The 14,405-nt window shown below is 39.5% G+C and overlaps 1 protein-coding gene across 2 annotated transcripts in view; it reads left to right on the top strand.

The window, feature by feature from the left end:
• The first annotated feature begins 754 nt into the window (after nt 1–754).
• Nucleotides 755–14,405, top strand: part of msra (methionine sulfoxide reductase A) — a 31,874-nt gene continuing 18,223 nt past the window's right edge. Inside the window, exon 1 of one of the 2 annotated variants that reach the window (XM_037750996.1) lies at nt 755–1,019. In XM_037750996.1, the coding sequence (XP_037606924.1) occupies nt 884–1,019 (136 nt within the window). In that variant the 5' untranslated portion in view covers nt 755–883. Of the gene's footprint in view, nt 1,020–3,385; nt 3,706–14,405 lie in introns of those variants that run through there. The other variant, XM_037750997.1, reaches the window with a different exon arrangement.

Raw genomic sequence — 14,405 nt, 5'->3', positions numbered from 1 at the left:
ATTTGAATACCAGACTTTCTCACCAGCACTTGAACCCAACATTATGGGTCAAAAATAAAAAAATAGCAGTTGTAATTTAATTGTAATTTTGTACAAAGATCTTTCTAAAACTCTTACTAAATCTATAAATGATAACAACAGCTCAGAGTGGAGTGGAGGACACCTGTCTCTGGGATTATTATTTTGCAGCACAACTGTTGGAATGGTTTTACAACAATAACCAAACTCCATTCAGAATTTTAAAAATTTAGTGTTATATTACTTATTAATGACGGTGCAACATGTTCAAAGTGTATTAATCAACTAACTTATGAATTAACCAGGTCATCTGGTGAATTCGGCTCACATGTGATGCCAATTAAATAGTTGAAAGAAGAAGAAAAGGAGTAAGAAGTTGAGAATCTCTCTCAGTATTTGTGCAGAAATTCACTTGAACCCAACATTATGGGTAAAAAATAAAAAAAAATAGCAGTTGTCATTTAATTGTGATTTTTTTATAAAATATTTCTAAAACTCTTGCTAAGTCTGTAAATGATAACAGATAACAGCTCAGAGTGGAGTGGAATTATTTTTGCAGCACAACAATAACCAAACTCCATTCAGAATTCTAACAATTTAATGTTATATTAGTTATTAATGACGGTGCACGTGTTTTAAAGTGTATTAATCAACTAACTGAAGAAATAACCAGGTCATCTGGTGAATTCGGCGCACATTAAATAGTTGATATAGCAACAGTTGAATAGTTTAAGGTCAATGTTGAGTAAACACGTGGGTACCTTTACATTACACAATGCTGTGTGTTGACGTTAGATAACATCACTGTTATGTAGCTGAGCTAACTGAGCTAGTGTGGAGCAGGAAGTGCAGCTGTTATAGATCAATGGTCTACTCTTCCAGGCTCCGTCTGGTTTGGCGTCATTTGGTCAACAGAGGGATGGGAGAGATGGGCTCTAAAGCCCAGATGCCGACCCCAGAAACAGCGCTTCCCGGCCGGACGACCGGACTCAAAGTCTCCGGTAAGCTGGCTGTAGCATGTTAGCTTCTTCTTTAGCATAACTCACATAACTTTTATGATATGTTAACGATGAAACAAAACGTTTATTTGTTGTTCTCCCTCTGTTGTTATCTCTGGGTAACGTTTGTGGAGTTGTCTTCCGCATATATTGTGAACTAAATCCGTTATAAAGATGTAATTAGTTAAGTTAAAGTAGACTTAACTGTACATTTAGCTGTTAGCACCTGCAGCTGCTACTGCGCATGCGCAGTAGGTCAGTTTGCTTCTTGGAACACTGCATGAATGAATATTGACCTTGTTAAGGTGTGTGTATATATATATGATAATTAAACATGATATATGGTGGTGCAATGTGCATACTTACTTTTTTACTGTATATTTACTCTTTTGCTCATCCACTATCTATGCAGCTTCTACAGTATCAATGCTGGAAGAAGTACTAGATCTTTAACTTAAAGGTCCCATATCGTTTTCATTTCCAGGTTCATACTTGTATTTTGTGTTTCTAATAGAAAATGTTTACATGCTGTAATGTTAAAAAACACTTAATTTTCCTTATACGGTCTGCCTGAATATACCTGTATTCACTCTCTGTCTGAAACGCTCCGTTTTAGTGCATTTCAATGGAATTGCAACGGAATTGCCTTGCTAGGTAACAGTTTGGGTCCATGTTTACTTCCTGTCAGAATCCTAACCGCGCGTTTCGAATGCGCAATTTACGTATTTACTGAATACGGGCTGTGTGTTTTTGTAGCGTTTGATAGTTTAACAGTATTTATAAAGCACTTAAACCTGCTTTATAATATAAAAGACCTGAAAATCTCACTTTTTACAGTATGGGACCTTTAAGTAAAAGTAGCAATACTACAGCATTACAATGTAGAAATACTTTGTTACAAGTAAAAGTCCTGCATTCAAAAAATGCACTTAAATAAAAGTACAAAAGACAAAGTTATTAGCTTCAAAATATACTTAAATTACCAAATGAAGAATGGCCATTTCAGAATAATATATATTATACTATTATAGTGTTCTTCACTTTAATGTTGCAGCTGGTAAAAGTGGAGCTAATTTTACTTTATATACTGGTTGGGTAGCTTAATCTAGGCTATAATAATATATTATAATTTATTAGTTGATTATATTTTGCATTAATCTGAATCTGCAAAGTACCATGTAGGGCAAAGCTTCGACCGTTACCATGGTAATCCACCTCCAAATCAGCAATCGAATGCTTCGATTTTTTTATATATATATATATATATATATAAGTATGTAATAATAATGTATAAATCCCCAAATAGCCCATGAAATAAGTAATAATCCCACATTATTCATTATTCATAGTCAACATTAATTATTATTAGTTATCCTCAGACGGATATCGCTGTTTGACGTGTGTAGAGGTGCGTATGTGTGTATGTACAGTAATGTGGCAGCGGCACTGTCCCGGGCACTGAAACAGAGGAGATAGAGACAGACAGAAGACCTCATTCGACACTAAGCATTAAATATCAGCTTCAACTAATAAATATCAGTATTGGCTTTTAACAATCCATACATATATTGATTTATTTAATTATTTTAAACCATAATTGTCACTCTAACGTGTAAATGGCTTAAAGGAAAGTGTGTGTATGTGTGAGATAAGGAGTTTTTTATGTAAACAGACCGACAGCAGCACCAAGTTGGCAGTCGGGGGCAGTTGGCACCAAACTGCCCCCTCTTCACTACAAGTGAGGGCGCTGAGTCTTGGCACATGATGAATAGATCTGCACTGGCACTGAACAAAAGACACAAGACACACACACACTCACTCACCACCCTCTAACATTAAAAAGAGAAAAGATGACAGTAATAAGTAGGAAGTGTAAAGGTTGCCTGGAGAAGATATTGACTTGCTGTTATTTGGGAGAGAAGTGGGAAGATGGGAGGAGTGCAGAGTCAAATGTTTGAGTCTTTTAAATTTAGTTTGGATTGATCTACCCAAAGTGTGTTCAGTATTTTTCAGACTGGAGGGGGTTGGACGGGGGGAAGGAGGATGTGGGTTAGGAGGGCGGGGGTCCACCGCGAAAAAAGGACGATTGGGATGGATGGATGGATGGATGGAAAGGTTCAGACGGAGTGGCAGACATGCTGGAGCGTCGCCAAAGCTTCTCGGGAACGCTGCCACAATCGAGAGAGACGAAGAAAGAGCGAGGGAGCAGAGAGGAAAGGAAAAGCCATGCCTGCAGTGGAGAGACTTGGCAGGGCTTCCCCTCCTTTGTCTGTCTGGCTCAGGGCTGCAGCGCCAGAGGAAATCAAGAAATGTCCAGGCGTGGTGGTGGTGGTGGTGGTGGAGGTGGTGGTGGTGGATGGGGACAAACTGCTTCGGCTCCCGAAAAGACGAGAGAGAAAAAGTACTTTCAAACGACTGAAAACTCAGCTTCTGAAAGGGCTATGGAAACCAAACAACAAAACAAGCGATTTCCTCTTTTTGAACGATATTGGAGCTATCGGACCCGACCGGGTTTCGGAGACAAAGTGTAGCGTGACCACAAAATCCGATAAGTCGACCCGTAAATTTTAATGCCAACAAAGTATTTTTTTGAAGAACCAAACAACGTCTCTGAACCGGACAAGAAGGGATGTTTGACCTCAAAGAGTCAACCAGCAGCCAGAGGAAGGCCAACCCAGCCAAGCAAGAGGTTTGTGTATGAATGCTTGTTGGACGTCTTTCACCAAATCAATTGGATTGTTATATTTCGGGAAAATGGTTTCATGTCAATTTAATATGCAAGTTAAAACGCAGAGTGTTTTTTGTTAATGTGATGAATTGTTTTTTTCTGGAAACTGACCCAGAGGATATGAAGCAGGCCAAGTCGGGCCAGAAGCCTTTAACTAAAGACCAAAGCAGCTGTTTCCATATTGTTTGACCTCTTGAATCTCTTTAGCTGATATTGAATCGGAGCGTTTTAGATTCAGAACTGTGCAAACAGGATGATACTATAGACTGTATATAAGAAGTGGACGTAGTCACTGTGAGGTCACCCATTGGTTTGTGGACTGCTTTTTTGAAGCCTTGAGTTCAACATTCTGGCCGTCGCCATCTTGGTATTTTGCAACCAGAAGTGAGACAAGAGGGCGGAGCTAAGTACAACCGAACGTTGAATAAAACATTTTTAGGTGGTAACTTTCATGAACTGAAAACACACTGTGAAAGGGTTAAGTTCTAAGACAAAAACACGGACAACTCCCAGACCGGACAACGCCGTGGTAGCGACCTGTCAATCAAAAGGTAGCCACGCCCTAAAGCACACCCTGCTTTATGGTCTATTTGACTCTAAATGGGACCATAATTTACTAATGATGTGTTCCATTTGAACTGGGAAGTTGGAACTTTCAAGTTCCCAGTCGGAAATTTTAACTGGAATGCCCCCTGAAATCAGATTTCCGACTCTGAAAGTCAGATGAACGTCACCAACCCCGACCTCAAAATCCAAAATGACTGCTCCGTGCATCAACAATTAAAAAAAAAGCTGTAGTAATATAATGTACTATACTTAAATTATAAAATAAAAATTAAGATAAATAAAAAAAATGAAATAAATAAAATAGAAAAATATAAATAAATAAATAAATAAACATTATAAAATAAAAAAATAAAAATTATAATAAATTACAACTTGCGGATTAGTTTTAAATTAATCGATTAATCATTTTGTCTATAGCATTAAGAAAGTGAAATATATCCATCACAAGCTCCAAGGTGCTTTCTTCTATTTGCTTGTTTTATCCAACCAACAGTCCAAAACCCAAACATATTCTGACAAAGAATATGACAAATTTGACTGAATATTCAATTAATCTTCTAATCGTTTCCTTCATATTCCCAAACTGTCTGAGCTTTAACACCAGTGACCTGCAAACACGTGGCTGTTGGTGCTGTTTCTTTTAGAAGATTCAGTAATGAAACACAAAACAGAGTTTAAATACAAAGCAGGTTGTGTTTGAATTAATACAGATAAAGAGTAGATATCCATTTACACGCCTCTAATTGAGTAATAACTGCAAAATAATGTAATAATTACTATGTTTTTGTTGCTAAATCAAGCTGATTGGTATCAAAAGTGGTATCCAGTCTGATCTAATGGAGCCTGGAATTTACCAATTTTTCAGAGGTTAATTATATCAAATTGAGGTGTTTAAAAACCATTTGAAATACTAATACGTGTTACTTGTATTCTGATGTTACCTGGACATTAATAATACCCCTAATTGACATTTTAGTAAACCCCCCCTTCCCAAACAATCACACACAGATGGAGAAACGTGAAAACACAAGCCTAATGAAGAAGTTAATGTCATCCTCATCACAGCTGAATGCAGATGTGTTCTGACACTCCAGCAGCTGGTCTTTTAATTAGCAGGTGTACTTGTGGGTGTAAATCATTATTATTGCAGCTTGCTGTTGTGGAACGTGTAATTTTTAACTGGGAATATTTGACATAAATATCAGGAATGATATTATGCTAATAAGGCTGTGATTGCAAGATATCGAGTTTATTTAGAAATGTTGTTTTCTTGGCACCTCACGCTGAACGCAGCAGCTCAGTTGAAGCCAAACACTCTTTGGCCAGCTGTTTTCCAACTAACAGTTAGTTCACTTAGCTTTAGCTGGCAAAGATAAAATAACTGTATTTGTGTTTTCAAGTGGACATACTCATTTCTCTGTTTTATTTTTGCACCTCAGAAGCAGCAGAAAAAAAGTAGCAGTGACCTTTGAACAATAGATGGTCTAGTAGTGAAATGAAAGACAGTCTTTTCAAAATAAACTTCCGTCTTCACAGGAAGGTTACGCAACAAAACTTGCTTTAAGAAAAATCTTTACCTAGGTTTAGGAAAAGATCGGGGTTTGGTTTAAAATAACTACGGAAGTGGTGTAACTTAAGTACGGATGTGACGTGACAAATAAGTTGACTTTTGGTTCCATACAAGATATGAACAGCGATCTGCTGGGTGAAAGTCTGGTGTTTTTTGACCCACCCATCCACCCGACCTTCTCCCAATGCGGCGCTTTGTCGCTCTTTATACTTCCTGGTTCACGATTACGAATTGATTTTGTGTGAAATATACAAATTACAGTCTATTACTTTTTGTAGGTATAGCTACGAACAGTGTATGAGAACAGCCTGACCAACTACAACAATACAATCCTGCTAATAATCTATCGATAGAATATATAACAGTAGTGAACAGTCACAGGGGACATTTTTCTGGATTGAGTACTTTTACTTTTAGGGTTAGGGTTTATACTGTAAGTACATTTTCACTGCAGGACTTTACTTGTAACGGTGTGTTTTTACAGAATGGTATTAGTACTTTTACTTAAGTAAATGATCTGAATACTTCACCTCCACCACTCTGATACGGGTGGAATGTCCTGATGTAGTTCATCAGATACTCAGGAGATGATGTAGGTTGAATCCAGGTGAAGCCGGTGTTGTAAACCCGTATCAGTCCGTCCATCACGTCTCTTGTACACGTTAAGCGACTGTGCGGCGTTATCAGGTTCAGGCGCTCCTCAATCCATCTCACCCGTTGTCACAGCCGTTACCACGACAACACAGAGGGATACCAAGCGAACGAAAGTGTGTGCGATTCCATCAGCAGGCGGCCTGATGATAACCTTGACGGGCGTTTAAGGGGGGAGAATGTGAGAGACATAACAGATGAGGGAGACCCATAGAGAGAGGAAGAGAGGTGGAGAAGAAAAGATGAAGGGGAAGAGAAACAAGACAGAGACTGAGGCTGAGAGGTTAACGGTGTTGTCACTCAGAAATTAATATTGTTTTACCTGATACGATCACCAAAAACACAAGATAATGCTTGGTAGTAGTGGGTGGTAAAAGTAGAAATACCATCGTCTGAAAATACTCCTGTTACTTAAAGGAACAGTGTGTAATATTTCGAGGGATCTATTGGGAGAAATGGAATATAATATTAATAACTATGTTTTCATTAGTGTATAATCACCTGAAACTAACTGAAGAGCAGCCTTCTCAACATGATCATAAGTGTATTGGTGTTAATAAAAGCTTGTACACACGTTGCAGTAAACAACATATCCCTCCATTCATTAAGTATAACTAATCCTGTGTACCTCATGAGCATTGTGACTGTGCAGTACATTTAGCCTATGTGTGAATGCAAGAAGCCATTACTTAAATATATATACTGTAGATGTAAACAGCAATTTTACAGTTCCCATGTCTGAAAGGGTTCAATCAGTCTTTTCAGTGCAAAGTGCATTAAGTACTATTTCCTGCGACCCACCGTCCTACACCCCACACACACACACACACACACACTGGCTCACTACTAATGGCTCTGAGGGATCGATCTCACACACACACACACACACACACACACTCTAAGTACACACGTAGCTGGTAATCAAGTCTTTCAATGGTTCGGAGAAGATGACGAAGAGGAGAACAAAACAGGAAACAAACCTTTTCTGATTCGCTGAAGAAGGTGTCGTATAGTGCAGGAGATAATTCAATGTTATTATTATTATTATGGTATGTGCACTCATGTGACCAGAAAAATACAGACCCCATATGCAGGGTTTCACACAATGTCTCCCAGCAGCCGCTTCACATTCGCAAGCATTAATCTTCAGGGGAAAAGAGGAGCTGTGGTGACACTTTTATTGAATAATTTCCCAGGTTTCCTGCAAAGCACCATGTCATTTGGTTCTAATTAAAGGGAAATTATAGACTATGTTTAATTAGTGCTCTTTTTAATAATGAATTCTAATTAATTTAACATACAGATGTGCACCTATTGAACAATATATGCAAAATAAGTTATAAAAAATCAATTTTTGTTTCAAAATCCAATTATCTTTTCTTCTCGTATAACGTGTGCTTACCTAAGTTACCAACTGATTTCAACCAATAATATCATAACATGCATCAATCAGTCTGCAACTATAGGAGCCATGAACGAATTCAGAAAGGAGTGACGTTTGCAGTAATGATAATGAGGTTTGTGATGGTTTATATATTTGGTATTGGTTAGTGTTTGTGATATTGTCCTTTATTATTGTATCATTTATTATTATGTGATCGTGATGTATTGGAAGAGTTGGGTCACATGGATATGGGCAGCACTCATCGTTAATATAATCAGCTGTTCACCTGGGTGTGAGAGGGTGAGGTGGTTGTCGTATTTTTTTTGTTGCCTGCTACTTTCTTTTGATTGCTGTTGATTATCCTGATTATAGTTTCGTGCACGTTATAATAAGTTGATCCTTTTCATTAAATAAGATTTTATTCAACATACTGCTGAATTTCAGTGAATCATTTCGGCAGAGCGTCGGACAAAGCGAACCAGGCCCGACCTCGGCCTCTCAGCGGCTTTTGGTTTGTTTCCTGAAGTCGCTACTGCTGCTTTTAGCGACACAGAAGTTGTGTGTGGAGCCACAGTTGTCTGTAGCTCCGTTTCACGCTACATTATAAGCCCGCCCACTTTTTATCCATCCAATCAAATGTGAATAATTTTATTTAAATCCCTCTTGTAACTGTACACCGCTCAAATATTACTAGGTTAATACCGCGCGTAACATAGTGACGTCATCACGAGCGTACAACGTAAAGACGTGAGAGACAGAATCCTTAGCTTTCCGCTGCAAAAAGAATGAATACTCTAGCTATTATGGTTTTTATATCAAGTCGATTTAAACTGAATCATGCAAACAATGATCTCCTGCGGCTGCCTGCGTTTTTAAGGGTTAAAGGGGCCAAGATTTGCGATGTGATGTAGAATGAACTCGTGGAAAACCAAACCAAACATGATGTAATTGATTTTTAAAAAAAGAGACCCAAGGACGGTCAGACTCGACCCAAACAGAGAAAGAACACACATGTTTTACATGAAGCATTGAGGTGAAGATAAATAGTTTCATGGATAAACTTGTATTTTAATGTTTGTTTAATGCTGCTAAACAACTTCCTGGGGGAAACTCAGGAAGTATTCACAACCTTCATCATTTTGGAGACTTTATAGTTTAGTGTTTCTACCACATTCACATACAAGGGGAAGCATCTCCTTAACAACAACCTTGGCTATTGTGTCTAAAGCCCATTGAATCCCGTGAAGCAGTTTGTTTTTCCAACATAAAAACCTTCAAAATATTCTTCCTTGAGATGTGCTGTGTGTTGTGAGACGAGCTCAGAGGGCTGTCAGCAGCAGAACAATAAGGATAACACTGATGGTTGTAATGATGGGCAGTAATAAAAACGATGATGGCAATCAGAGTGGCTGATTGAGAGGCTCAGATATAGAGGGAGGGAGGGGAAACACTGTAGCGGGGAGAAATAAATAGAAAGAGAGAGAGAGAGAGAGAGATGGGTGGAGGAGGGAGATGTAAAGGGAGGCTGATAAGAAAAAGGGGCAGCAGGAGGAAGATGAAGAAACCAGGCAATCAGAGAGAGAGAGACACAGGAGGAGGAGGAGGAGGAGGAGGAAGAGGAAGAGAGGGTGGGGGAGGTTACTTTGTAGATTTAATTGCAGTGCAGTTGAGGCAATCTTTTCTGTGTATGTGTGTGTGTGTGTGTGTGTGTGTGTGTATAGACCCTTCAATATCCCCTAGCCAGACATTAGCTGCAGTGTTTCATTTATCACTGTCAGGTCTGGAGCTCCAGGGGGAGGAGAAGAAGGGGGGAGTCCTGGACGTCCAGGCCAGGTTGTAGCTCCTCTCCAGGCTCGGGGGCAGCGTTGTGAGGCCCCCACGTCTGGATCTCTTGGCCTTTAATTTCCAGCAGAGAGAAACGGGTATAGCAGAGGTAGAAAATCACTGTCCTGATATTCACTTATGATATTGATTGTGAAGATACATTTATAGTAGGGCTGTCAATCGATTTAAAATGTTTAATCACGATAAATCTCGTGATTGTCCGTAGTTAATCGTGATTAATCGCAAATTTTTTAATCTGTTCAAAATGTACCTTAAAGGGAGATTTGTCAAGTATTTAATACTCCTATCAACATGGGAGTGGGCAAATATGGTGCTTTATGCAAATGTATGTACGTATATATTAGTGGAAATCAATTAACAACACAAAAAAATCACAAATATTGTCCAGAAACCCTCACAGGCACTGCATTTAGCATAAACAATATGATCAAATCATAACATGGCAACAACAGCTGTCAGTGTGTCAGTGCGCTGACTCGACTATGACTTGCCCCAAACTGCATGTGATTATCATAAAGTGGGCATGTCGGTAAAGGGGAGACTCGTGGGTACCCATAGAACCCATTTACATTCACATATCTTGAGGTCAGAGGTCAAGGGAGCCCTTTTGAAAATGGCCATATCGAGGGAACCGGGGCAATTCTCAAATTCCCGGTTGGCCTACAAAAAGACGTCATCCCTGCAGCACTCTATTAGAGAAGTAAAGTAAGTCGACTGTGACGCAGGAGCCTGACTCAGCATCACAGTCAGCTCTGTGTGCAGGATAAACGTACTTTGTCTTCTGCTTTATCTTGGAATTGGCAAAACGTTGTGAAACTTTCTCCGCAGAATGTTTTATTCGCCGTTCATACGCTGATGTAAATCTTTAGGATGCGAGTTCATAGAATTGAAATCCTTGTAAGGATATGTAGTCATTATACAACAATATATTCAATGCCGACCTGTATATGTTCTACTCTTATCTTGAATATTTTATCTGTGGTTTCACTACAGACAATTAAAAAGTGATGAAGGACGTGCTGATTCTGGAGCAGCTCTGCCTGCCTTCACACGCATGTACTGAGCTGAAATAGAGCAGCACTAATGGAGAGTGTGTGTGTGTGTGTGTGTGTGTGTGTGTGTGTGTGTGTGTCTGTCACAGATGTCACCATGGATATAGGCCTGCTCTGTGATCAGGCTTATTATTGTGACAGGGTTTTGGGAGCTGTAGTGGAGACTGGAAGGCAGGCTTGCTGCTCTCACACACACACACACACATGTACCTAGAATGAAGAGGCTAGCTGTTTGATGTGAAGTGTCCTGAAGTGCTTTTCTAACCTTGTTCACTGCTCTTTACCGCTAAATAAAAGAAAATTAGTTGCCAGTGCAAACCAGTCAGAAACTGGCTTTTTATATACGGTAGTTGGATTAAACATCATCGTGCTCATGCATGGAAACAACCTGTACTTTTAAACCTTTTTTTTAAAGTGTGAGAAACAAGATATTTGTGTATTTCTACATCCTCCATATTTTTGTGCCAATGCAACGTTAAGCAATGCTGTGAAAATACAAGAAACTCACACAGTCTTGAGTCTCACACACACACACACACACGCACATACTGTTTGCATCCGACCTCACACAAGAATATGAATTCAATTAATCAACAAGAAGCGTTGTTATCATTCCCAGTGAGATAAAGGCGACCACGAGAACAGGCATTTCAAAGGAGTGCCACACGGAATAATTACTTTCCAGAAAAATGCCTCGGTATATACAGAATGTGTGAAGGACGAGATAACTGGAGAATATTAATGAATGTTTTTCAAAAGGTATTCATTTTCTATCTCTTTCTTTCTCATGTTTGGGAAATTATTTATCCCCCGTCTTAGCTTCACGTGGTTATTTTTAGACTTTTTTTATTCTATAGCTTATTTACTTTCTTCACTAGTTGCTGCTCTGGTCTAATGTAAGACGAATCTGCATCAGGGAGAACGGAGAGATGAATGTTAGGCCCTGTACAGACCTGGACCAGACATGCGTCTTGGGTGATCCGATCACAAGTGGACACCTCTAAGTACGTCTGTTCACACCTGGTATTAGAATGAGTCTCCACATGCGTCTTGAGTGACCACTTGTGATCCGATCTCACTTCCCTGCTCTATATGCAAATAAGCACGTCGTAAACACATGGCTAATACAGCAGACGTCACAACGTAATGATACAGGAATGTCAGTAGTAATATTGGTCAGGGTACTAAAGAATAATCCGTACATTTTAAAATAACTTTTTTAATCATATTTGCTCCGATTCTACCCACTGCTGCTTTAACGCCACTTGTAGCCAACATGTACGATGTGACGGTTGGTCTTTGTGGTATTTGTCCGGCCCCTCTTCCATTGTGATATGATGGCTGGGTAAAAAAGTGACACTGAAGGGCGCAGCGTTTTACGCAAAGTTGAAACATTTTTAACTCTCGGAGACCAGAAAAAAACTAACGCACTCAACACAGAATAGACACTCTGCGCCTCGTCACGATGCTGGCGTTTGTACCAAAGTGTTAATATGCAGCACTCTCATTGCAGAAATCAGAAGAGAACAAAACGTGAACATAGCGGTTGTGTCGGTTGCTTTGCCATCCCCTGCGGTTGGCTTGTCAATAGCGTGGTATTGCATTATTGCGGTTATAGCGACAGCCCTATACAGCGTGTTAATCAGTGAACTTTAGTGGCGTTGATAAGGTTTATTTTTGAAGTTTTACAGAGCCAGGCTAGCTGTTTGCCTCTGCTTCCAGTCTTTATGCTAAACTAAGCTAATCTAGCTCCATCCTTAAAGCCTCTGTACATCCACAAAGGTGTTTTCAGGTAGAGGTTGGAGCTTTGAGGGGAGTTTATGAAGTCACAAATCTCCATCTACAGATAAAAATGATAAAGGTGTAAACTGTCCCCACCTAACAGGTGCAACAAAGCTAACAGGAGACTCAGAAAGATGTCAATCAATTAGTTTATTATATATCCACACATCACAGAGGACCTGAGGAGAGGTCTGATCAGCCCGATTAACTGAAAACACCTATGTGGCCTTCCACTCCCTGATGAGAGAGAGGTATCGATCTTCTCATTTAACTCTGGGAAAGAACGCATATATACTGTTTGTGTGTTAAACTGTTTTTTTGCCAATTATCTTTAATCATATTTAAGGTGCACAATTAACGTTTCCTCCATTTGTCTTTGCAGTCAAATGTGACACCTTACACAGCGCTTGATGTCATTAGAGGCGCCTTGTCGTGCATATTAATGTGCTTGCATGTTAGATTTAAAAAGCCCATGAGATTTATTTACCAGCCACAAATAAGATTACAGTTGTTTTCTGCATGCAGCACCAAGTCAGCAAGTCAAACCCACAAATCCTGCACAGGCATTGTGACAATGCTCGCAGAAAAACTGTTAAAATGTCGGCGTGTGTCTGATTTCGAATCAAGTGAGAAGTAGGCTCATTTTCTCATAGACTTCTATACAATCAGACATCTTTTTGCAACCAAAGGAGTCGCCCTCTGCTGGTTATTAGAAAGAATGCAAGTTTAAGGCACTTCAGCATTAACTTCACTTCTCAGAACCGGAGGTAGCCCACTGGCCATAAATGGTCTTTCTTGCTTTTTATAAGACGTCACTAACTCTTACCGTAGCATTTATACGCAGATGTGTTTACATTGCAGTCAGTGCAGGAAACATGTCGTATAAATGACACGCGGAAATCAAGAAAGGCGTGCTTAAAAGCGAAAACTGTGTACATTTCAGAGCGTGTGTGCGTTTAGAGGTACAGTAGGAAATAGGCGACAGACAGCTGATCTGCATCTTCTGCCTTCAGCTCTTGTTTTATTTTTAATCATGCTCTCCGTGCACCCATGTGTACACACACACGCACACACACACACACACACACACACACAGAGCTGTTAGACTCATTAGTATTCTGTCTGGACTTATTGTCTTTCCCCACTGACATTTACATTTAAATTGTTTATCTCCCAGTGTGTATGTGTGTGTGCGTGTGTACATGCGTGTGTGTGTGTGTGTGTGGCCAGTAATGAACATGCCTTCGCTGGTCCCTGAAGGCAGCCATTACTAACGCACACAGAAGATAATGTGAGAGGAGGAAGAGGATCTGTACCAAGTAGCGGGATCTTAAATTTTCATTTTGAAATCAAAATGGGGCAAGTCATAGTGAAGTCAGCACACTGACACACTGACAGCTGTTGTTGCCTGTTGGGCTGCAGTTTGCCATGTTATGATTTGAGCATATTCTTTATGCTAAATGCAGTACCTGTGAGGGTTTATGGACAATATTCGTCATTGTTTTGTGTTGTTAATTGATTTCCAATAATAAATATATACATACATTTGCATAAAGGAAGCATATCTGTCCACTCCCATGTTGATAAGAGTATTAAATACTTGACAAATCTCCCTTTAAGGTTCATTTAACAGATACAAAATGTGTGTTTAATCACAATTAATGCAAATTGATGGGATGACTCAGTAGCATTTTTGATGTGGATCCACATTAAATGTTGTGTCCAACCTGACGGTACTAACAATAGGAATGATGGGAAGCTAAATTAACAGTATAGGGACTGTAAAAGGGACTGGAGGTGAGGACACTCA

This window comes from Sebastes umbrosus, chromosome 18 (genome assembly GCF_015220745.1).
Source record: "Sebastes umbrosus isolate fSebUmb1 chromosome 18, fSebUmb1.pri, whole genome shotgun sequence".
Taxonomy (NCBI): domain Eukaryota; kingdom Metazoa; phylum Chordata; class Actinopteri; order Perciformes; family Sebastidae; genus Sebastes; species Sebastes umbrosus.
This window is presented reverse-complemented; position numbering and strand designations above follow the sequence as displayed.